This window comes from Ptychodera flava, chromosome 8 (assembly GCF_041260155.1).
Source record: "Ptychodera flava strain L36383 chromosome 8, AS_Pfla_20210202, whole genome shotgun sequence".
In the NCBI taxonomy this organism is placed as follows: domain Eukaryota; kingdom Metazoa; phylum Hemichordata; class Enteropneusta; family Ptychoderidae; genus Ptychodera; species Ptychodera flava.
Window position 1 is genome coordinate 33,264,993 of NC_091935.1, and position 24,137 is coordinate 33,289,129.

Genomic DNA, 24,137 nt, shown 5'->3' on the forward strand with positions numbered 1-24,137 from the left:
GTAAGCATGTTCAGTTCATATCTGGTTGAAAGATGTCTCACAAACCAGGTAATGTCTCATTTCATCATAATTTGAAAGCATCTGAAAAAGACTTTGTATCGACGTTTCGCCACAAAAGTATCAAGACAACGGGGCAACTGGTTGTCAACAAGAGGTTGAAAATAAGTTTGATGGCTGGCTGCTGGAGGGCGATAGATGCACAGTGAGAATTGAACTGTTTTCAAATGGTAAATGTTATTCTCTTAATCACTTTCAATGAAGCTGAAATCTTTAAACCATTGAATGATGGTGGACAAGTACCATATTGATCACTTTTGCCATACAATTGATGGTAGTTAAATAATCGTGTGGAAAACCATAGTTGGCAAGAATTCCTTCCTCTGTATGTGAAGTGCTATATTAGGTTTAATGGATGAACTTGATTGATTAGTGAGTGTCCTACATGCTGAAGCTAATACTGCTGTAGTTCAATTGCCCATACCTTTCTCCAATGATAATTTGTGCGGTGGGCAAAGGCCTCCTTTTCCACATCACACAAAATCATGTAGAGGAAAGTTGTGGGCTACTGAACTGCAGTATACACATATTGACTGGCTATGAGGGCAACAGCATACGTCTGTCCCCCGAGGGACTGTGAGTCACCCCCAAAAACAGACTGTTTCCCGAGGCCGTAGGCCGAGGGAAACAGTCTGTTTTTGGGGGTGACTCACAGGCCCGAGGGGTTAAAGACGTATGCTGTTGCCCTCATGCCAGTCAATATGTGTTTTGTAACACACCTCATCCGTAGCGATGCACAAGAACGTACTATACACAAAACTTGTCGCATGTAGGTCTATGATGTAATATGTTTGAGTGGTTCAGTAGAAAAAGTTTTTCCTAAAAAGACCGCAATACTTCTGCAAAACGTTCAATTCACCTTTGATTATAGTTTTTGTCCGTATCCAGTCCTTGTTGGAAACAAAAGCATTCAATTCTTCTTCAGAAAGTAGGATAAATTTCTGGATTATCGTTTCGATCGGCCGCAGACGACATCTTTGTTTACATTCCGGTCCGCGTTCGCGTCGAATATCGTTTTTGACGTCAGCGGGCATCATTTTTCAGAACTAATGCCTGGCAGGCAACAGTTCAAACGAATGATGCCTGATGACGTCGTTTACGTGGATCAGCACAAAAAGAACGCATCCCACGTGACTATCAATTGGCGAATTAGAACACAAACTGCGGATGAGGTGTGTTACAATACGGGCTGATATACTGTAATGAGTCAAAGCAATAAAAAAATAATCACCCGATTTTCCCTGTTGCATTCATAGAGTTACAGATTCATAGACAATTTCGAACAAAAGTCACAAATCGTTCTCTGTCGTCTAGCGGTAAACAACGCCACCAGATATAAACAAAGAACTTTTGCCAATGATGCATTCCGAGCAGGATGAGTGCGGATGTCTTGTCTTGTTTTGACTACTCATGACCTCCTTCCAGACGGTGTTTCAGCTTTCGCATGAGTTGATTTCCTTGTTATTGACTGATATTACCGCCGATATGATAATCACATCTGACAGTACTGTCAACTACTAAATCTAGACAGTAGGTCTTGTTTCCGTACTGCTAACGGTTCTACACAACTCACTGTAAAGAAGAATAAATCAACTTGCACTATATGGTTTCTAATGAGATATCAAGAACTGATAGAAATGTATGAGTGTAGGGCAAATCATTTCTGTGTTATGTTTACCGTTTCGATGGTTGCCACTGTAGTTCAATGGAAGAGTGTATCGTCAAACCAGGTTGTGCGTATTTACATAACTATAAGTTATACTGAGTATCCTTGCATAAACGATGAATCACTTATAATAAACCGTCCACTGTCAGATGTTGTGTTGCTGTTTACTACTAACACCGAATTTACCACAAGCCATTTAACAATGGAGTGGAGTGATAATTCTGACTACATTCCTATAACCATATATTCCTGAAGCTTGTGGTAGATTCGGTGAGATTTTTCAAATGAAGTAAACTTGTACTTACAAAATAATAATATATTTTATCAAGTTTGGGAACAAAGTTTCATGCTATGCAGGAGACATCTTCTTGAGTCAAATTTTGGATATCTAAGCTCACAATTGTCTAAGTTACACATATGTGTTTATTATGTTGATTCGGAGTCAACGGGCACGTCATTCTAATGCTTTCTCTGACTGTTGAACCACAGACAACTCTAGACAGACTGGAAACGCGGCATGCCTTTTTTTCCATGTTCGTCTCGGTAGACTATTGGCTTTTCATGTTAAAATGAGCTTCAAAGGTGTTAAACTTTTTGGAGGCTTTGTTTGTGGTTGATAATTGCACGAGATAATGCGAAATATACGACGAGATGGCATCGTGCTGCCAGTCGAGTAGCAACCATAGTTACTTTGTGAGCTCTCAGGCCAGAAATACTGCTTCACGATAAATCAAAACATAACACGCCAGCAGTTTCATAAACATGTCCTTCCTTGACGAACGTGTAAAAGACAGTATGACTGACCGTAAACCATTGAGTAAAACCAGACAATATCGATAAAAGACTTTCAAATTTGATTCAAACACACTCATTATATATTCAAAAAAAATATGAGAGGAATTTTTAAAACGGTAAAACTCACTTTCCTGAAGCTCAAAACACTCCCATTTTCGCCAGCACGTTAATTGCGCTCAGCACCACACAACAACAACAACACAAACTTTGCCGAACATACTTTCGCTTAATTAACAATTGGCGAAAATCCGAAAATTACCGAAGGATGCATGGTCGGCACTCTTCGGAAAAGAGAGGCGAGAGCAACCTGAGGCGAGGCGAACATGGATGGGTTACGTAACCGCTTCACGCCTTAAACAATACCCGTTACGAGTCTGTCTATGTTTGTCTGTGGTTGAACCCAGAATCAGTATGCCATTGAAAACTCCAAAGAATCACACATAAAGCAAATGGAACTGAAAGAGCTTTAGGGAATATGGTGCACTCGTTAGGATCATGCAGGCCATAGATATACTTGTTGCCTGGAAGTCCGCCGTGCGCCCACTAGTATACGCGGCCCATGGACGTCTGTAGATTCACGTCAAACCAACACGACTGTGTATCTACACAAGTCTATTGGCCGCGTAGGTGCAGAGCTGACTTGCAGTCTACAACTAACAACTGTCTGTCAGGCATACATTGTTCAGTACGTGACAATGTGTTGTTCATTATCATAAACTCTGGGAATTTAAAGAGAAACGGAAAACTTTAATTTTTGTGTGAAAATAAATAACAAAAAAAACGCTGAATAAAAGTTAGCAGCAAAACAGTTTGATCCCAATATCAACTGAATATCGCAATTCTTTTGATACGTGTGTAAAGAGAGTAATGCATACTACTTACATATTCTGAGTACATGCATTTAATGTACACATAGTCCAGTAAAGCAGGGATTTAATCTTTGGCGCCTTCAATAAAATGTTTTCGCCCAAACTTATGAATAACACACATAGTGGTTCAAGTATCAAATATTAAAATAGTTATTTTCCTTGCCCCGCTCAAAAAATATGTTGGAAACTATGTATGGAATATATGTATTTACGGTATTTTGTATTTCTGTGCTCATTTTTACCCGATAGGTTTCAGGAAAATTCGGAACGGCAAACAAAGACATTTTTCAATGCACCTTAATTAATGATTCATATGCAAATTGCACCATGTTGAGGAAGGTATTCTTTTAGGACTGATTTCGATTGGTTATCGTGAAAAAGTAAGTTAGATCTCCTTTGTTTTGTTAGAGAAGTTAATTTCTGATCACTTTCAATTGCTGTTTTAGCAAAGACACAAAAACCATGACATACTATGACACAGCGCACGCTGCATTGTAGTAAACCACTATCCTTCTTATGCGCATGTTCTTGGAGCGGAAATGAAGGTCAGTCAAACAGAAAGTGTTTTCAGTCTGTATGTATAATTTAGGTGTCCCATATCTTTTTCATGAATGGCCCAAACCTAAAGATAAATGTGTTGCTCAAATAAACCAAACAATGCGTTTTCATGGTTGCTTTCTTTCTGTAGCCGGCGGTGTCCGGCTTGGAATTTATTTCGTTTTCTTTCTTTACACCTCTGTGAGTCAACATCACATGCAAAACATAATCACGACTCTTCAATTGATTTTTTCCCAAAAATCCGACCTCCAAGTTTATCTATTGTAAAACGTGACCATTTTTCAGATCATTTATCAAATTAGAATGATATTAAATTGTACAATTTGCTTGTCACCTTTTAGACAGAGTTCAGTATTTTGACATACACGTTATGTCAGTCAATTATTGGTCTATTCCAAAACACATGCAAAGAAACACAAAATCAAACAGATACATTACAATTCTTACACTGAAACTTATTCCACACTATAGCTGCATAAAAGCAGTTAAAGGGCGTCACTATAGGCTGAAACATTGCAATATCTTCGAACATGTACACAATGAAAGTGGCTTTACACAGAAGGTCACAACATTTAGTGAGCAACTTACAAGGCCGAGAGTACAAACAAACAGGAAATAGCAAAGACGTGGTAGGAGAGACTGTTACTAAACAAGCCTAAGGAAACACACATGGACCGGTGCAGGGGCATAGCAGCCAACGAAGCTGTTCGAGTGAAAAGGTATTCTCGTTTTGAAGGCGTGTATTTTATTCTCGCAGTGGGCCGGAAGGAGGGCGTTTCTCTTACGTTGGTTGAAAATTTGTTTGATTTTCACACAATTCGTGACGAATCTAAAAGACAGTACACTTTGCAGGATGTACAAACACATGTGTTGATGACATGCAGTTGGGAACTCTTGTCACGGGGAAGACTCTGACAGCACCTTGGAGCTCTTGAGGAGGAAGAGGGAAACTGGGGAGTTGTGAGTGGGAAGGAAAACTTTTCAAATCTTGATGGAAGGGCAGTCTAAAATAGCTTATCTTCCCCTCCAAAATTTTCTTTCGCCTACGATTATTCGTGCGTCCCAGCGCGCGTAGGTTGTTATGGGGAGGGGGTCATAGACGAAGGGGTCATAGAAAAAAGTGTATTTGAATAGGATTTTGCCGCTTAGCTTTTCTGCAGGCTTTGAAAATCTTGGATAACAAATTTCGAAAAATGTACTTGCAGCATGCACGCTTGCAGATTGTTAGATATTAGTGTGAATTATGGAGGTGAGAAAATGGTTTTTGCTTTGATTCTTGAATTGGTACGATATCACTTGAAACACACGCATAACTTGATTGTGTATAATTCTCCGTGTGTGTCTTTGAACCTCTTACCTATTTCAGTGTAAACAAACACTGACTTATAGACGGCCTGATATTTCATAATTTTTTCAGCAATTTTGTGACAAAAAATGTCTGAAATCGCATGACGAACACAACAGCATATGTCAACATATTTCGGAAACAAGCTGGCCTAACACAGAAAGACAATAATCGCACTATATTAACCCTGGAGCGAGACGCACAAAAGTACATCCGCGCAAGCGACACCGGCCGCCGGTCAAGAGCAGTCAATAGCCTATTTCAAGAATTTGTAACAATGGTTTTTTTCAGTGTACATTGAAAAGAAAGAATCACATGAATAAAATTCAAATTACAAGTAAATCGTTGTGTGACATTTATTGCCTGCGGTCTACATAACGAACGATAGATAGCCTACACGCGAACGCGCAAACAAATATGGGTTGGAGCTGAGGTGGCGGAGTACCAATGAATAGGTTAAAAGTTCATTTGGCCTGTGGATAGGCTATATCCTAGGCAATGTGCAAACATAGATAGGCGCTCGTTAGCTGCATGGGTAGTCTGCTAAGGGAGCCTTCAGTAATTACAGGGTGGGGTGGGCCGGGGGAATTGGGGGGAGGGTCACTTTTTAGAAAACAGTTCAAGGGGGAGGGTCACTTTTTATAAACCTATCTTGGGGGGAGGGTCACTTTGGACAGAAGCTGATTTTATGGCCAAAACTTTGATTGTCCGTGTGATATTTCCTGAATAAGAAATCACCAACAAAATACGCACACACTCATAGACCGCCATGCATAGTGAATTGACATTTGGTGAGATTCGAAAATCAAATTTCTTGCACAACCATGGACTTGTAAGCATTCTAGTCTTATCAAGAACAATAATGTGAATAATCAAGCATACATAAATGCACAGATTTATCTAATTTTGTACTGAAAAAAAATTATTCATAGTTTCATCATAGACCCCAATGCATAGTGAATCGACATTTTGGTGAAATTCCAAAATCAAATTTCTTGCACAACCATGGACTTGTAACCATTCTAGTATTATCAAGAAAAATAATGAGAATAATCAAGCATACACAAATGCACAGATTTATCTAATTTTGTACTGAAAAAAAACTATTCATAGTTTCATCATAGACCCCAATGCATAGTGAATTGACATTTTGGCGAAATTCCAAAATCAAATTTCTTGCACAACCATGGACTTGTAACCATTCTAGTCTTATCAAGAACAATAATGTGAATAATCGAGCATACATAAATGCACAGATTTATCTAATTTTGTACTAAAAAAATTATTCATAGTTTCATCATAGACCCAAATGCATAGTGAATCAACATTTTGGTGAAATTCCAAAATCAAATTTCTTGCACAACCATGGACTTGTAACCATTCTAGTCTTATCAAGAACAATAATGTGAATAATCAAGCATACATAAATGCACAGATTTATCTAATTTTGTACTAAAAAAAAATTATTCATAGTTTCATCATAGACCCCAATGCATAGTGAATTGACATTTTGGTGAAATCCCAAAATCAAATTTCTTGCACAACCATTGACTTGTAACCATTCTAGTGTTATCAAGAACAATAATGTGAATAATCAAGCATACATAAATGCACAGATTTATCTAATTTTGTACTGAAAAAAAATTATTCATAGTTTCATCATAGACCCCAATGCATAGTGAATCGACATTTTGGTGAAATTCCAAAATCAAATTTCTTACACAACCATGGACTTGTAACCACTCTAGTCTAATCAAGAAAATTAATATCAATAATCAAGAGTACACAAATGCACAGATTTACCTATTTTTGTATTGGAAAAAACTATTCATAATTTTATCATAAACACCATGGATAGTGAACCAACTTTTTAGATGAATTCAGAAATCAATTTCTTGTACACAAATGTTCATTTTACTTCCCTATTCAAGCAAGGTACATTAAAATACATCATCAAACATATGTAAAATACAGATATAGCATGTTTTGTGGGGGTAAATTGTCAATAATTTGCCTGATAGACTCCATATATTATGATTTGATATTTTTGGATGAAGCACTAAGTCAGCTACATCTTGCCTTCCTATAGTTGCACAAAATATGGTGACCCTCCCTAAACTGTATGAAATACCATATCTCTTCAAAAATTCTTGCGTGATAAATTGCGACTGTCCCTCCAAAAACACCAGCCCTCCCCTCTGTAATTTGTCCCTAACATGACAATTGAACCAATTGTTATGTAAATTAGCTGATAGTGTTTTAGTTATTCCCGGGGAGAATACCGCAGTGGTTGGGGGGAGGGTCAAGTTTTAGAATGTCGGACAAGGGGGAGGGTCACATTTTAGACGGGAGGATTGGGGGGAGGGTCACATTTTATGGTACAGGTGTTCGCGAAATTCCCCCGGCCCACCCCCCTGTAATTACTGAAGGCTCCCTAAATCGATCGATTTTCTGCTCGATCTATCTATCCCGTTGTCGATATGCCTGCCACTGTAACCTATAACGGGCATATCAACTACGGGATCGATAGATTGAGCAGAAAATCGATCGCTTTGGCAGACTACCCAGCTAACGAGCATCTGTGTAGTGTATAGTCATTTACAATGATACAAAACTATGCGTAAAATCACCCGTTGGCCCATTTCCATGTTGAACTCACTTTTGTACTATGAAACAGGTCTTTTAGACTAGATGGAATTACTAGTAAATAACATGGCTGAAACATAAATATGATTGTTTGTTTGAAATGAAGCAACAACCGGTAAAACGAAAGCCAGGAGAGCGCACACACTCTGACAGGACAAAAGTACATTGTCCTGGAGCAGTTTTAGTTCTTGCTGAGTGTGCCTATATATACGCTTTACTCATTGATTTGATATTTGAAACAAACGAACATCTTCCTTTTTCGGCGATGTTGTGGTTGATAAAACAAATTCCATGCCACTTTCGACACTTATGACAATGTTATACACTCTTTCCTGTCTTTAATGGGTCTTATTCAATGCAAATTCTTGGAAAACTGAGAATATTTTGAGATCGGTTTATACTCGCACCTATTCGGGTTTAAAGGTCCACTGTCACCTGTTCCGATTTTGCCACAGTTACCATGGAAAGAGAAAATACTAAAAATCTAACCAATCACAGATTTTAAGCGGGTGGCCGGTTTAAAAAAACGACGCCCTCACATGGGCATATTGAATACTAAGGAACGCCCCTTTGACCATATACGGGCATATTTATATTACAGTTGACTGTATACCTTTAATAAAGCCCCAATAGCTGCGAATTTTATGCATTATTTTCATGGATTTATTTTCAAACCAAAGTTGGTTCGTGTCAATGTGCTAATTGAAGGACACGTATAGAAGTATCACTGCTCGCTGATTTTGCCCATGCCTGCACTTTTTTTCAACAGGCTAAGGGAGCCGTCATTATTTACGGCCTTGGAGGTCGGAGGAATTTCATCGGAAACTCTAAAATTTCGAGTACCCCCCCACCCCTTCGCCGATCCTGATGAATTTGAGTAACCCCCTCTCTACTACAGAAATTTTGACTGACCTCCCCCATTTAGACATATAATTGTAAAAATTACAAAAATACAGCAATGGTAAAGACCTCTCATACCCTGGTGTACCTTGCTAGATTATCATCGGTTATTTCAAGACGGTTGAAAAGGTGAAATGAAATTCAAAGTCACAACTTTACAAAATGTAGATGTAAAAGCTCACGCTATAACCAGTATACAACCATACAGATATATTGTTTACTTTGTATGGGTACAGGGCTTTCACTAAGATATCATACTGGGCAGAATTTGAAAGTACAGGGGAGAGAACATGCAGGAGGCTGAGGGGGAAAGGGTCAGAGGAGGTTGTACCCTTTCTTGCATGGAAAAAAATGATAAATTGATGTGTGCAATGACGCAGTCTGGTGCAATACGAGAGGTGTTTTTCAATTGTGTCTTTAAAGTAAAACTGTTAGAACACCTCAAGGGGAGAGTGCGAGAGGGGAATTTCCCTTCTCGCGTCGAAAATTTTGAGAAAATGATGTGTGAAATGGTGCAATTTGCACCAAAAATTGAGTAACTCCCCTTCTTTCTCTCCACATTTTTAGCAACACCGCCTTGTAGCTTTCAATTCTTTGAGTTACCCCTCACATTCCTCAGCGGTAAATAATGACAGCTCCCTCAATACTCATGAAGTGACGCCCGAACGGAAAAGTACAAAAAATGCAGTGTTTCCTGCATATGCACATCGTGATCGTAAAAAAACAGGCATGATGCCATGATTGCATAACACACGATGGCCAACATTTTGTGTTGTTGTATTCTTTATTTTGTTTGTCATATGATTAGTTTTTGAAAATGGTAGGAAATCTAAAATGATGTCAAAACGTTTGAATTTACATGCCACTTTCGACCTTATGACAGTGTTATACACTTTTTCCAGTCTTTAATGGGTCTTATTCAAAGAAAACTCGGAAAACTGAGGATATCTTGAGATCGGTTTTAATAGTACACACTCGCAGCTATTGGGGTATGTAGACCTTGGCGGGGCCTAGGCCCTTTTCGTCAACAAACAAACGAACAACAAGAATATATCGGAAACTGAGTTCCAAGTGGTCCCCACAGGCTTACTGTAGCACATGCTACATGTAGTATGGAGTGTAATTCATGCAAAAATTAGCACCCCACTTTTCAATACCACTCATATATATATATATATATATATATATATATATATATATATATATATATATATATATATATATATATATATATATATATATATGAGTGTGTACATTTGTCTATTTGTTTGTATGTTTATTTATCCAACGTTCTATGATAGTGGTTTTTTTTATCTAATTTTGTCAGTCTATGTGTTTATTATTTATTATGTATTTGTATGCTTGTTTGTACGTTTTTCGATATTTGTTGTTTGTTTGTTTATTTGTTCGTTTGTTTGTTAGTTTGTTTGTTTGTTTTCTGAGTATCCTGTGGTTTGACAAACACGCAGGACGCAGGTCGCAGTTTTGAAGTCGCAGGTCGCATGTCGTGACCGGATTTCCATAGCCCACGGATGCTCTGTTATTGATTATTCACCAATTCCTGGAAACTTGAGCACGTCACAACACAGTCACGTGATCTCAACCACTCCATACAGGATCAGGAAACGGAGCAAGTCTCATGCCACAAATCGATCGTGTATGGAACAGAACGACATATGCCATGAATTTACGAGTGTACGTCGTATGAGGATATTCTGTGTTACTTCTCCTCTGTGAGAATAGCCATTGTATACGTCGATGTGACCTTGGTGTGGCTGAAAGTTGGTCGCGACGCAGATACATGCGTCACAACTTCGTGCACTGTGTTGAATTCTGTAACAACAGCTGAGAGGTATGTGAATTGTGATCGGTATAGGCGCCAGCATGGAGCTAATGGCTCTAGTTGATCAAGATAATTTAACTTATACCACATGTACTGGGTTGGACCGAAGGCTGAGCCTTAAATCACAACGGCTTGGCATTCGGCATCGCCTAGCTGGCACATGTCAGTGCACTGTGAGGTGGCAGGTTCCTGGCCGACGACTTCTCATCTCACTATCAATCATGTACCGTGGGCCACGGGGCATCTACCGCAGGCAGCAGTAATATTCCGAATATTAGTATTACACTGTCGAGTTTATAATTGCAACGTGAGTGAGACCAACAACAACAACAGCAACAACAGCAGCAGCAACAATAGATTAGTGTTCTTCAATACTAAACGACATAGACAACAAACAGTTCGTGCGACGCACAGTTGCGAGTGTAGTGATACATACCGGCCGCCGCGTAGTATGCATAGAATAATGCAGACCTAGTATTATTCTATTATTATACATCTACCATCGAGAACGATAAAATTTAGCATGCGCTAAAAATGCCGTACGGAACGCGCGCCCGTTCTGTAACACGTACGGTTTCAAGGCGCCCCATTCTCTGCGGCTGTATCTGCGCGTTCACTATAGAACGGTTTCAAGGTAGTGTGGTTCCCTGCCCCCTTCTACGAAAAGGGTCAGGTATGCGCCATTCTATTCACGGCACTGATCGGACGACACTATGGAACATGTCGATTTGCTAAGGGGAGCACCTGAGTCTGCGGCGTCCGATGCAGTGTTATATTTTATTTCAAATTTCAAAAACAAACAAAAAACTAGCTCGATTCTGTCATTCGGATGAAGTACGCTCTTTCACAAATATATCAGCTCGTACGACGTTTTGCATAATGAAACAGATTGATTTTTGAAGACGTGTAATGTTCATGTAACTGCCCCTCCTACTTTGTTGCTGAATTACTGTCAAGGGCGCAGTCATTTCGAACATTCCAGCCTGACATCACGCGCCACGCGCATCCGCCATTTTGCCCAAAATCTGGGCAAAATGGCTGCCGCATACCTGACCCTTTTCGTGAGTGTAGCGCAGCCAGCGGTAGAAAGGGCGCAGGGAACCAGACTAGGTTTCAAGGGACCCCTTTGACGAGTGCCAGAACAAGTCCCGCGCGTGCTCTGTATGTACGTATGTAGTGCCCACACTCCAAAACTTGCAGAAGCGCGTCCGAGATAGCGTTCCACACTGGCGCGATAAAATCGGAAGAAAAATTGTTGACATTGCACGCAAACAGTCACTACTCCGACATTTTGATGCCCCGATCAGGAATGTAAGATGTATAATGATAAGGTTATTACGAAAATACCGCAAAGGATGCACTCGGACATTGGCGCAGCGCATCGCCCTCCGCGATACGCTGCGCCAATGTCCTCGTGCATCCTTTGCGGTATTTTTGTAATAACCTCATATTATTATTATTATTCTATGCATACTACGCGGCTGCCGGTATGTATCACTACACTCGCAACTGTGATGCGACGGTCGGACATCACCCCATTCTTCACAAAGTCCAGTGTGGTCTATTCCGCTCTGCGTCTATGTGCCCCATAGACATGTGTACATATGCCGAGAAAGAAAAAGTCAGGAAACCAAATGGCTATTTTGTATAGGGACTCTATGCCACCATGTCATCTTCAACGTTCGATTTTACTGTCAAAAGTAGCATCTATCAAAATGCCGATCGTTCCCTATCATTCTCAGAATTTATACCTGGTACTTAATTTGCTTCAAAACGCTCGTTTCATGTGATTTTTGGCTGAATTCGACGGATGTATCGGCAAAACATAAGCTTGAGCGACCTCCACTTTAATTTACAGACGTTGGCGCCGCCTACCCATGAGGGCCATTGGAATCAGGTGCTGCCAACTAAGCTGTTCGTGCTAAAAGGTGTTCGTGCTCAGTTTTTCAGGTGGCGGGCAAATTTCAAAAGTGATCAGCAGGCAGGGAGAAAAAGTCGATATTTACTGTGGGTGGGGAAGAAATTTCATTATTTTCAGTGGGCAGGGAGAAAATTTTTGACAGCGGGTACCGGAAATATTAGAGGGAGAGGAACGCCGTGGTTGATAGAACTTGAGGGGAGACAAAGTGCCTAACTTATTGGGGAGCAATGTTTCAAGGTACACTGCCAGCTGCTCGCACGACCTGGGTTGCCCACTGAGAATCTCAGCAGTGGGAAATGGGGATTTTCAGTAGTAGGGAGAGGGCAGTGGGGAGCTTGCATTGTTGTGGGGAGCGGGCAAACCATAAATACTGGAGGGCAGTAGGCATGAAAAATTCAGCGGGAGGGCACATTTTCCATATACGCCAGTGGGAGGGCATTTACAAACAGCTCAACTTTCCCCTCAGTCAGGTCTAGGTCAGAAATAAGTAAAATCTATATATCAGACTTCAAAACATGTTTTGTGATGATTTTGCTAACTTAATGAATTTTTCAAATTGGTGGCACCTGTGGAATGTTGCTCACGCCTATGTTTTGGCGAGGTGTCTCTCGAACTCGGCCAAAAGTCACACAAAATGAGCATTTTGTAAGGAGATGATGTATCAGGCATGAATTTTCGTGTGATTTTCGGCCGAGTTCGGAAGACACCTTGCCAAAACATAAGGCGTGAACAAAATTCCAGTCACCCCTTATGGATACACGGCACTAACGTCAGTAAAGTGGAGGTGCCCAACGGTCACTGTGAGGTGACCGGAATGTTGCTCACGCTTATGTTTTAGTGATGTGTCTGTCGAATTCGGCCGAAAATCACACGAAATGAGCGTTTTTGAAGCAAATTAAGTACCAGGTATGAATTTTTAGAATGATAGGGAATGATCAACGGTTACCTGATAGATGAACTTGCTACTTTTCACAGTAAAAAGCTCCAAGTTTGGGGCTTTTTCCAATGATTCAAATTACATGGGCAACTTCCTGTACTATTTCTATCGCTTTTTGTAAAGAATCGCGCAAGTTATAAATGGCGAAAACAGCTTTTCCGGGGTAAGTGACCACAAAGCTAGCACATATGTAAAATCATCCTTGGTGAACTTCCCCTTTAACTGTGTAGAGGTATGTAATAAAAATGTTATTGCCTGAATACATGGATTTATGTGCCCTCGCAGCAGGAGATTCTTTGCCTTCCTGGCGTGGGGAAAATTGTCAACTGCTCTCGGGCACATATAACTCGTGTATTCAGGCAGTAATATATAATACGATGACATCAAACAGGGATAAATACCATGGCATAGTCTGAAAACATTAAAAAACATACATCAGGGCTATAACTACATCATTTTTAGCACCTGTGTTTATGATGTACATGTACCGTAGTGTGAAGAAACTTGGCTTAGCCTCAGATACATATACTGTAGTACATGCTTGCTGAAGCATGATGCAGACCTGATCTGTACTGTCTGAAGTGAACTAGAAACAGATGTGACAATTTGGTATATTATATCACAGTCCCACCAGGACTGTGGTTATGCTGCTAGTCCGCACACATGATGAACAGTCAGTTGGTGTGAACTTTTATAGCAGTGTTTATAGCAAATGTGTTGTGGATTAAGTGCAGCAGGGTTCTCCATTTGAGTAGCCCACCTTCTATTCTAAGAATTGTGAGTCTTTCCCTTTGTAAATCATAGCTTTGTAATTTGTTCCAGTGACGCTCTCAGGGCAACAAATAATGATAGCTTCCTTTGCAAGTGCATGGTGCTTGATTGCGCTGGGTTTCCATTGCTGAAGGCACGACAGTTTGATTATGAGCTGAGCTGAGCTAAGCCCATATCAAAAAGATGCACATAGTCCCATGGCTATATCAATGTCAGTACAAAATCAGGTTTTTAGCTCACATTCGGTGTACCAATGTGAGGTTATCGTATAAGCTGAATCAGTTCATTTGCATCTGATTTGCATGTCTGTATATTTGTGGGTATGTGCGGATGTATGTCCGTCACACACAAAGGCTCCCATACCGCCAAAGCTACCATCTCAGTATTTGGTGTACAGGTAGACGCAGGGGTTGAGATGTGAATTTGTTCAAATGAACACATCAGTGTCAAAAATGTGCAAATGAGGTCAGAAAAAGTGAAATCCTGCAAATGTGCAGGAGGCATGACAGTGAGAAACAGGCCAACTCCACTGATCTTGACTCATTTCCTGTCATTTTGTTACATAACAGACCAGCTGCAACCATAGACAGTAGATGGGGAAGACCGTTTATACTAAACTAAGAGGGGCTTGTTTCTGCTATGCATGTTGCTAAAGTTGACCTCCAGTACCTAAAGTTAGACCTTAATTACTTTTGTCATTCTTGTTTTTCTGGTTTAAATATTTCTTGTTGTTTTTCTGGTTGTACTGTGCAGAAATTATTACCATAACATCAACGTAGAATTTTCCTCCACTGAACAGATAGAAACAACATTTATTGTTGATCATTGGTAACCCATACTGGTATATACCGATTCTGATCAAATTTGAGCGACACCGTATAATTGCGGTATTTTATGAGTAAGTAATTCAATATAATATTGCGTAAAACTTTGTCAAACAAACAAACACGCAAAGAAATTACCATATTCATTTGATCAGTTATGGAATTTAGGTACACCAAAACAACAGTAAAACTTGTGATAGCAGTCTTCTAAAAAAGCACAAATTCATTTCCCTTTGAACAGGTCCACTCTCACCTTTATTAACAACGGGTTTAGACCAAACCAGGGTGCTACATGTAGGTATCTGACCCAGACTGTGACAACAGATTTGCATGAAACTTAAAGTACCATCCAAAAGGCTAACATTAATCAAAGTTTCACTTCTTAATTTGGCATGAACTTCGATTCTGCTGAACAATAAAAGGTTTTTGTCGGGGAGAAAGTGTTTTGTTCAACCCATGAACATGCAGTAATGCTTCTGTAAGTTCAAATATTTTGAAAACAAACTGCCAAACCATCAGTGTAGTTGCATCATAACATGAAGCATTGCTATTAGCCGTATTATTATTTCTTCGTGTAAACACAACTTGTATATATTTTAGACAAGAGCTAAACTGAGTATTTTTTTCTCTCCTATAGATATCTTATTCAGCTGCAGTGACTGGTTCATATTTGGCAGGCATTCGAGCAAGGATTTAATACCAAACCAATTTTATCTTCAATTTTGTGGTGAACAGTGGTGACTTCTTGATACAATGAAGTACGGTCAATTTGTCATGCAAGTTTTTCTGTTGACAATAGTGGGTGGACTATCACTGACCTACTCTCAAACATTGAATGGTAAGTACCGTACATTATAATATGCCTCAAGGAAGTATGTATAATTCTTAGCAGCTGCATTACACAATAACTATTCGTATTCCTAGAAGTTTTGCAAGCAAGGACATAAGATATTATCATAATCCAATACATTCTTTCCTGAACTGTGAGACAACACACTCAATGTCCTTCAAAATACCGGTATTCAAAATACTCTATCAATTAGTTTTAAATACAACACTATAATGATTGGTCTTCTGCAAGTTTTAATAAGTATTTTAAGATCTCTGTGATTGATTGTGATCAGCGTTTTTGCTAAGGTTGCGGAACATTGGTAAAATGATGTGGGAACTGTGGTAACATTTCTACCGTCCCCTAATCTGATTGCGTTGATATACCAAGGTGAAGCCCAGTAAAATGAGTGGGGAACCCTGGTAACATTTACTGGGGTACTGATCTTAACAAAAACACTGATGATTGTAAGAAAGTAAACATTTTGTTGTTGACTTGTTTATCACTTTGATTGCCAAATTCTTGGAACGCGTATATCCACCTCCTGTTCATACTGATTCACATATCAGACAATAATTATACCAGCAGTAGATAGCAGTAGATAATTTACATTCTGGGGATGTCATGTTAGCGGATGCCAAATGAAAACAAACCTTTTTTCACTTTTTCCTAAAATCTTCCTTTTCACATTTAAAGAAAATCCTGGTCATAGACCTACATATAAGTTACATGTATGTACTATCCTGGTCATAGACCTACATATAAGTTACATGTATGTACTATGAAAGGTATTCACACCTGGTATAATATTTTTTTTTTCAGCACCAACATCTCTTACAGTGGAAGTTAATGACACGGCTGAAGTTGATTGTAAAATCCAGCAAAACGATGACAGGGCAATGTACACTGCCGAAGACATAACATGGTACAATCAAAACCAAGCTATACCAGAGGAAATGTACTCTACCATATCAAATACAACATCAGTACTTGTGCTTCCATTTGTGCAATTTGCTGATGCTGGAGACTATTCATGTAGGCTTGGTAACGGAGTAGTATCGACCACTCAAATTCAAGTTGGAAGTAAGTTACGCAGAGAATTACAGTTTTACCACAACCCAGATACCAACATGTATTTTGACCTACTACTGCATATCCGTACCCACTTTCAGTTACCTGGAAGTTTGATGTGTATTGATCATGATGCTGTGTGAATATGAATGTATGTGTGCATGTGGGAGGTGGGAAAAACGATGTCTGATGATTACACATCTTCTTGGTTGGACCCAAAACTAGCCTGGTAAAGAAGCTGGCAAGTGTGGGTGTGGTCCTTCCACCACAGTCTTTGTGTACACAACTATGTGTACCGTATATATGACATAATGTTCCCATAAAGACCTGAATGCAAGAAGCAAAGTGACATCATGGCCAAGCACATAACCTGTCTGGTCATGGTTAAGGAAAATTTTCACAAGAGAAGGCAGCTCAACTTTGCAAAATTTCCTTACTTTTCAAAGTTTTCGTCCATGTTTGGTTAATATCTTTTTTCCATGTTTGTAGGGAAGTTATTGTAAGTCTGGGTGCCTAGATATAGTTGAAATTTCTTTGTTTACGTGGAAAAAGGATATAACACTCAACAGACTGCTTGTTCCTCTTTAGCGGCGATGAAAAGTGATATGCATAGGAAAATAATGATTTTTTCCTCTCTGCATTTATGCAAGCATTTATGGCAGTTTCCTTGAAGGGATGTATGGGTTACCAAAATAATATTTTGTTAGTCTTTTCATCCAGTTCCCACAAGTTTAATGACTGCAAATAAAACCACAAATGTATAATATATATATGTGTAAATGTGTGTATGCCAAGCCACAATAGAGGTCACATGGACAGTGAACACCAATATTTGGATGTCTTGGTGCTAATAGTGAGCTTGGATAGACTGCCTTCAACTGTACAGCCACATAGAGTCAGAAAGAGGGAGAAATGACAAAAAAGAGTGCTTTGACTTACTTATTGTGCCTTCAACACAAAGATTGTAAAAACCATAACGATTAGAAACAATAGGTCAAATCAAAGTTTTATTAATGCATAATAAAACACAATTTCCAGAATGTAGGAAGTTGATAAAGCAATACATGTATAGGTGGGTACTCATTAGTTTATTACCAGTCTGAAAGTGAAAATCGACTTACAGACCCCCATCATTATTTCAGCACTCTCAGACAGGTTCAGCTGAGATTCTCAGATATATCTGCACACTTGACTTGATGTATGGTTATGTTCAAAAAATACCGGATCTTGTCATATCTGAGTACATTGAACAGTGTTGTCTGGAAGGGCAGTGTTTAGTACAATTATATACTTAATGATATAATATATATAAAATGATACAATCCGGGTATTTAATGAACAGCTTTACTATTGTACACTTTTTGTTGTCACATTTTGCAAACAAAGTCAAAAATACAGTTTTTCAGAATGTACTGAACTTTCTAAACATCCTAATGAGGCAAAAGTCCTGTGCATGAGCTACACATGATATTTTGTTAGTTTGTTATTGTTTGATATATTTAAAAAAGAATCTTAACATATCAGGTATTCTTCAGTGTGTGATATAAAATGCGGTCAGGTCAATTCGAACTGAACATCACCCAAAGTAAGGACATCATTTGAAATGATAATTTGAAGTCATCAATACAAATCTCTTTTTGTATGAACCCAAAATGCAATTTTTAAAGTTTTTAATAAGATATTAAGATTCCCCTCATGAACAGAATGTTGTTTTCGCTCAAAGAGTTTACACAGAGTTTTCAGCCATTTTTTATTAAAAATATCAGTAAATTTTAATGTAAATTTAGATTCAAATTTTAATTAATTTGTTTCCTTTGTATATAAATTTGCCAGGCGGTCACAGACGTTTTGAATGATTTCGAAAGAAGATGGTTTTCAGTTTCCTTAAAGGAAAATTTTGGCAAAGTTTAAACTATGTAGTTTTATAGGCATTTACTTACTTTTTTTTTTTACAAAGTTTCAAATGTGATAGCTAGGTTTCCTTATTCCTTGTCCTGCCAAGTTCAAATTCATCAGGTCAAGTTGATTAGAACCCATGAAGCACATATCCCATGTATCCCATATGGTGCATTTTAACAAATTCAATTTTCTTTTCTCACATTTACAGCTGTACCCAGGATAGCAAATTTTAGCTGTCAGGCCCGCAACATGAAGGAAGTCTGGTGCACATGGGATCCAATGCCCAGCAACTTACCTACAACATATGTTTTTACTTATAAACTCAGGTTTGTGTTTACTTGTTCTGTACCACTTCATATGGCAAACTACCGACGTTAAAATATATGGTGATATTTAGTTTACGTTGTACTCTATGTATTGTATACTGATGGGATTATGAATTAGTATCTTTTATGTAGAGTAAATCATACACTCATTGTATGGTAATGCATGTGCATTTTTGTCCGCATGTCTCTAAGTCTGCCTGTCCATATCAAAAACTCACAAATTGCTTCATAATGTACATGCATTATCTCAGTGTTCCATATGACAAGGGTGGTAGATTGGATTCCAGAAGAACCTGACATATACACAAAGCTAAAAAAAGTTTCTTTGAGTGTTTAACCTGGTACCAGCCATCAAGCAATGTGTAGAATTAAAGGTTAAACATATTTAACACTTACTCCAGATCCTTGTTAATCTTTGTCACTTGCAGTCATAGTAAGAAATGGGGAGATTGCCCAGACTCAGTAACTAAAGGACCAAACTCGTGTTACATCGAGCAGTCTCTTGGTACACCTCATAACATGAGAGTAGTTGCTACAAATGATCTTGGCAGTAAAGTTTGGCTATTCAACATTAATCCAGACACTCAGTGTAAGTTTACAAGACAACAGTATCTATCTTGCATGATTTTCATCATTTGTAATGATTTGGCAGTTTTAGACCAATATAAAGTGTATGTATAAACAAACTGCAGGAAGTAATGGCATCAACGCAGTTATATCATATTTGATTGTTTTCTTTCATTCTTTATTACACTACTTTGTTTATGCCAGTGCTCTTTAGTCATTTGCGTGTTGATAGGATGGAAAAATAATATACAATGACGTTACAAGGTGGGGTATAGCCCATTCCTTGTCATGGTTTTGGACAACCCTGTAAGACCTGCTGTGACAAAGTCGGATCTTCACAATGAAATTTTTGGTAGAAAGATTGAACTCAGAAGATCAGGCCAGGGAGCCTGTGCTTGCAACATGACTCGATTGAACTGTAATATTTTTTATCACCATGGTAGCCAAACCTGATCCCCCTGAAGACGTGAAGGTGATAGCAGAAACAAGCAACATAGCCGCAGTGAGCTGGAAAATACCATCTGAATGGTATTCTCCCCATTTTACTCTTCATTACAAGTTGCAGTATTACAGCGAATGGCAACCTCACATTTGTCAGAGGTAAGGCAGTAACATCCTTTGATGTGCTAGCAATATGCCATTTACCCGTCCTCTAAAAAATAGTCCTGCTGAATGAAAACACACACTACAGCTCCTTCTTTCTGTGCAGTTTGTTCATGCAAGCCTAGATTTGGTTCAAGCCAAACGATATGTAATAAAAATGTTATCACTTATAACTGATTGATCAATTTGCTGCCAGTCTGTCAAAGTAGCTGGAGTTTGAGCAGTGTAAATATATAGATAAAGACAGTGTATCGTAAAGTACATTTGTACAAGGTAATTTTTCTGGAGGAAAAAATCATTTGGAATGCCAGAGCGTGATCACAGTCTTTAACAATTTTCTTGTCCCGCAGGAACTTGATGCAGATACTCAGCTTTCTTATACGCTAACGTCATTGGACGCATACACATGTTACACCATTCATGTCGCTACAAAATCACAGTCCAGCAGGGATGAATATTGGAGTGATTGGTCGACGCCCAGTATTGGATGCACAAAGGAAGCAGGTAAAAGAACTATTCCTTGAAACAATACGATAATATTGTACGAAGTGTGTAGAAAGCTGCATTCTTATAAATTAGTCGGAGGGTAGAATTTCCTTACGAATGAACAAAACAGGAGACAGTCACACATATATATTCAGGGCCAGTTTCCATATTTTTCCCCAAACGCCTTTTTCCTTGTATCAGTTGCCACAATGCTTTAAGCGTTGATATACGTGTTTCTACATATGATTTCATACAGCAGCATTCCATAGATGATGATATTTTCTGTGTGTGCCACTTTTTGGAGTAAATTTACTCATTATTAATGGATAGTCAGTTACCTTCAATGTTTATCAGGTGGTATATCCTCTGTTTTACTTTCCCCAAGTCATATTGCTTCCAATTATTCTGCTTCAAATATCCAACTTTTACTGCGGTCTGTGAATTACTACACACATAAGAGAATAATTACTGGGTACGTGTAATAATCATTATTTTCTTTTGTCTGACAACTGTGCTGTTACAGCTCTGCTGTTATTACTGCTAAGTATAATTTCGCATCAGACTGGTGCACACCTAACTTCGATAAATTCACTCATTTGCCTCAAAAGCCAAAGATTTGCAAGGCTTTGCAAAGTTTTACAAAGACTTGGTGTGTATGAAAGACAAATTTATAAACGTCAGTCAGCATGAAAGCATTTGTTAACTCTATAGCCATGTACACTACCCACGTTTACTTCAAGTAAAAGGCTTACCCCATTTAGCGCCATAGTCAATTTTTGTCGCCCTTATAAAATATCCGGTCCCTTGGTAAACTTTTGTCAGATTTTTGCCAAAATTTTGAAAAAAAAACTGTGGCCAATGAAACGTTGTGTTCATTTGGTCCAAAATTATCAGAAAAATTACAGAAAAGTTCATAAAAATTGGTCAAATTTTGCACTAAAATTTTGGTGGGAAAAAATTCAGCACTCAAAGGGTTAAACTCCTGTGCTTCTAATCATAACATAAATGAAACCACTCATCCATCAAGCCATTAACCCTTTTCCTGCCGAGCGCCCCTGTCCGTTATCCTGCCAAGTCGGTCAAAACCGGCCCCCTTTTCCGTGTCTACAGAAGATAGGCTCTCCTGCACGCTTTCCTGCCAGGCATTTGGTGGGAAAATACCGCATTTTCGGGTAACGATTACCGACCATATACGTGTTAGACTTCAAAAATTTTTGCATGCCCGTATAGAGGGGCAACCGCTGATGAGGTTGTGTCCAGAAAATGACGAGGTCACGGGCGTTGTTTGCCCCGGGGGACGTGCACTTTTATGCCCTTTTCTAGCTTACTTTTGCGGAAGTAAAGCTCGTTCACCGGCACGCACGGCCACACCGGGGAAACATCACCTCTCTCGTGGGTTAGTAGAAGACCCAGGGGTTAGTGCTATGGGTGCGGCAGCACCCTCAAACCTGTCCTGTTTCCCCTGGGTTGTGTCACTTGGCCACGTACTTTGAACGACTTGGAAGAGTCGCACAGTGCAGTCTGCTTTGACATAGTGTCAACGACATAGCTTCGCCATTGAAGGAAGGCGTGTACGTAGTTTGGCCAGTTCAGTGCACACTTAGCTCTAGTAGTTAGTGTTACCGTTTCCTAACAGGTTAGTTGTGCAGTTGTTACTAAGGTGCAGTTTTGTACCACCTTAGCTCTGGACAGTGCAACTGCTCTATGCACTAACCCAAACGACAGATGGTTGGTACAACGTCTACGTCGCACGAGCACAGCCTCCGTTGGGCTGTGCCCCTCCCACGTGATACAACGCACGTTCATCCATTACTATAGCGTCCTTACGGATCTGCCAAAAACGAAAGTGGGGGTAAAAACAAAACAAACGAAATATGCGATCATAGATAGTATTTTATTCGGGAATAATTTACATTATGCCGAACAATAAATCTCGGAGTCTGTCTCGACGTCCGAGTGCATGGTCCGTGTTTCAAAAATTACAATCGGGGTGGCAGATCCGTGTTTCAAAAATTATAATAGGGGGAATTGTACAAAATAATCCGTCTAAACAAAACAAACGAAAATATGCGATCCATAGATAGTATTTTATTCGGGAATAATTTACATTATGCCGAATAATAAATCTCAGAGTCTGTCTCGACGTCCGAGTGCATGGTCCGTGTTACAAAGATTACAATCGGGGGATTGTACAAAATAATCCGTGTTTCAATTTACAATCAGCGGGATCGTAAAGCACAAACAAACGGCACAACCATGCTCAAAATGTGATCATGGTCCGTGTTAAGAATACAGTCAAGCCACTGTTAGGCGAAGCTGTCCCCTGTCCGTTATTTACGTCGGGTTCTCTTGCTGATGGGTGTCGTCGGGGCTGTGTGAGTAGAGGTCTGCACGCCAACGCTCCTCTTACCTCGTAGCATCATGCGATGATGAAAAGCCGCAAAACACTCGCCCTCGTGAAGATGAACCCCGCACAGACTACATCCTTTGGACGTCTCAGACAGTCGTCCGCTCGCAGTGGTCTTACCCTCTCTGCTGCATACTTTACAGCATTTCTGCCGCCCCTCCAAACGGCTGACAACGTGCATCGGCTGATTTTGTGGATTTATGTACGAGGCAAGAGAAACAGTGGCCTCGACCTCTCTCACACTGGGCTGCGATCGCCCACAATAACCGCCAATGAGTTGTTTCCCGACACGCAGATGAAACATCTTATGGGTCAGCTTACTATCAGGGTGTACATGCTTGAAGCATATATATGCATTTACCAGGGCAACATCAATCAGGTAACATGCCAGATATGTCCACCATCTGTGGTTCTTGCGCCCAGTGTGAAAGTACTTGCGCTTCTGGTTGGCTCGGTCGACGCCTCCCATGTACCGGCGATAATTATACAGCGACAGAGGCACTTGTCGCTGCTCGTCTCCCTCCCCCACTGGCACGCACTGCAAGGGTGGATAGACCGTATTCAAGATCAGAACCTGAGCGTTACTATCCTGATAAGCAGTGATGTTAAGACGAGAGTCCGTTCTGGTCGTGGCTTTCATATCCCCAACAGACAGAGGAAGGCGCTTCCTCTTACCCGGCGGAATTAATTGAGGGGGCATGGTGCGACGATTACGGCGGTTAAAACTCCCGACCATGTAGATCCCGGTCTCCATCAGCTCTCTAGCAGTAACGACCGTGCTAAACAGGCTATCACAGAATAGGCTGTGATTATATCC

The 24,137-nt window shown here is 39.7% G+C and overlaps 2 protein-coding genes across 4 annotated transcripts in view; both read left to right on the forward strand.

Annotated features, from left to right (window-relative positions):
* Positions 1-24,137, forward strand: part of LOC139139114 (uncharacterized) — an 87,678-nt gene that overhangs the window by 41,243 nt on the left and 22,298 nt on the right. Inside the window, exon 1 of one of the 3 annotated variants that reach the window (XM_070707897.1) lies at positions 20,776-20,931. The exons of the other annotated variants lie outside the window; for them this stretch is intronic. Coding sequence (XP_070563998.1) covers positions 20,915-20,931 — 17 coding nt within the window. The 5' untranslated portion in view covers positions 20,776-20,914. Of the gene's footprint in view, positions 1-20,775; positions 20,932-24,137 lie in introns of those variants that run through there. 3 annotated transcript variants of the gene reach the window in all.
* On the forward strand, positions 10,513-20,814 carry LOC139139442 (cytokine receptor-like factor 1). The gene is made up of 7 exons (XM_070708357.1): positions 10,513-10,688; positions 15,783-15,970; positions 16,784-17,044; positions 19,140-19,257; positions 19,686-19,846; positions 20,268-20,424; positions 20,778-20,814. The coding sequence occupies exons 2-7, from the start codon at positions 15,886-15,888 to the stop codon at positions 20,812-20,814; spliced, it is 819 nt and encodes a 272-aa protein (XP_070564458.1). The 5' UTR covers positions 10,513-10,688; positions 15,783-15,885.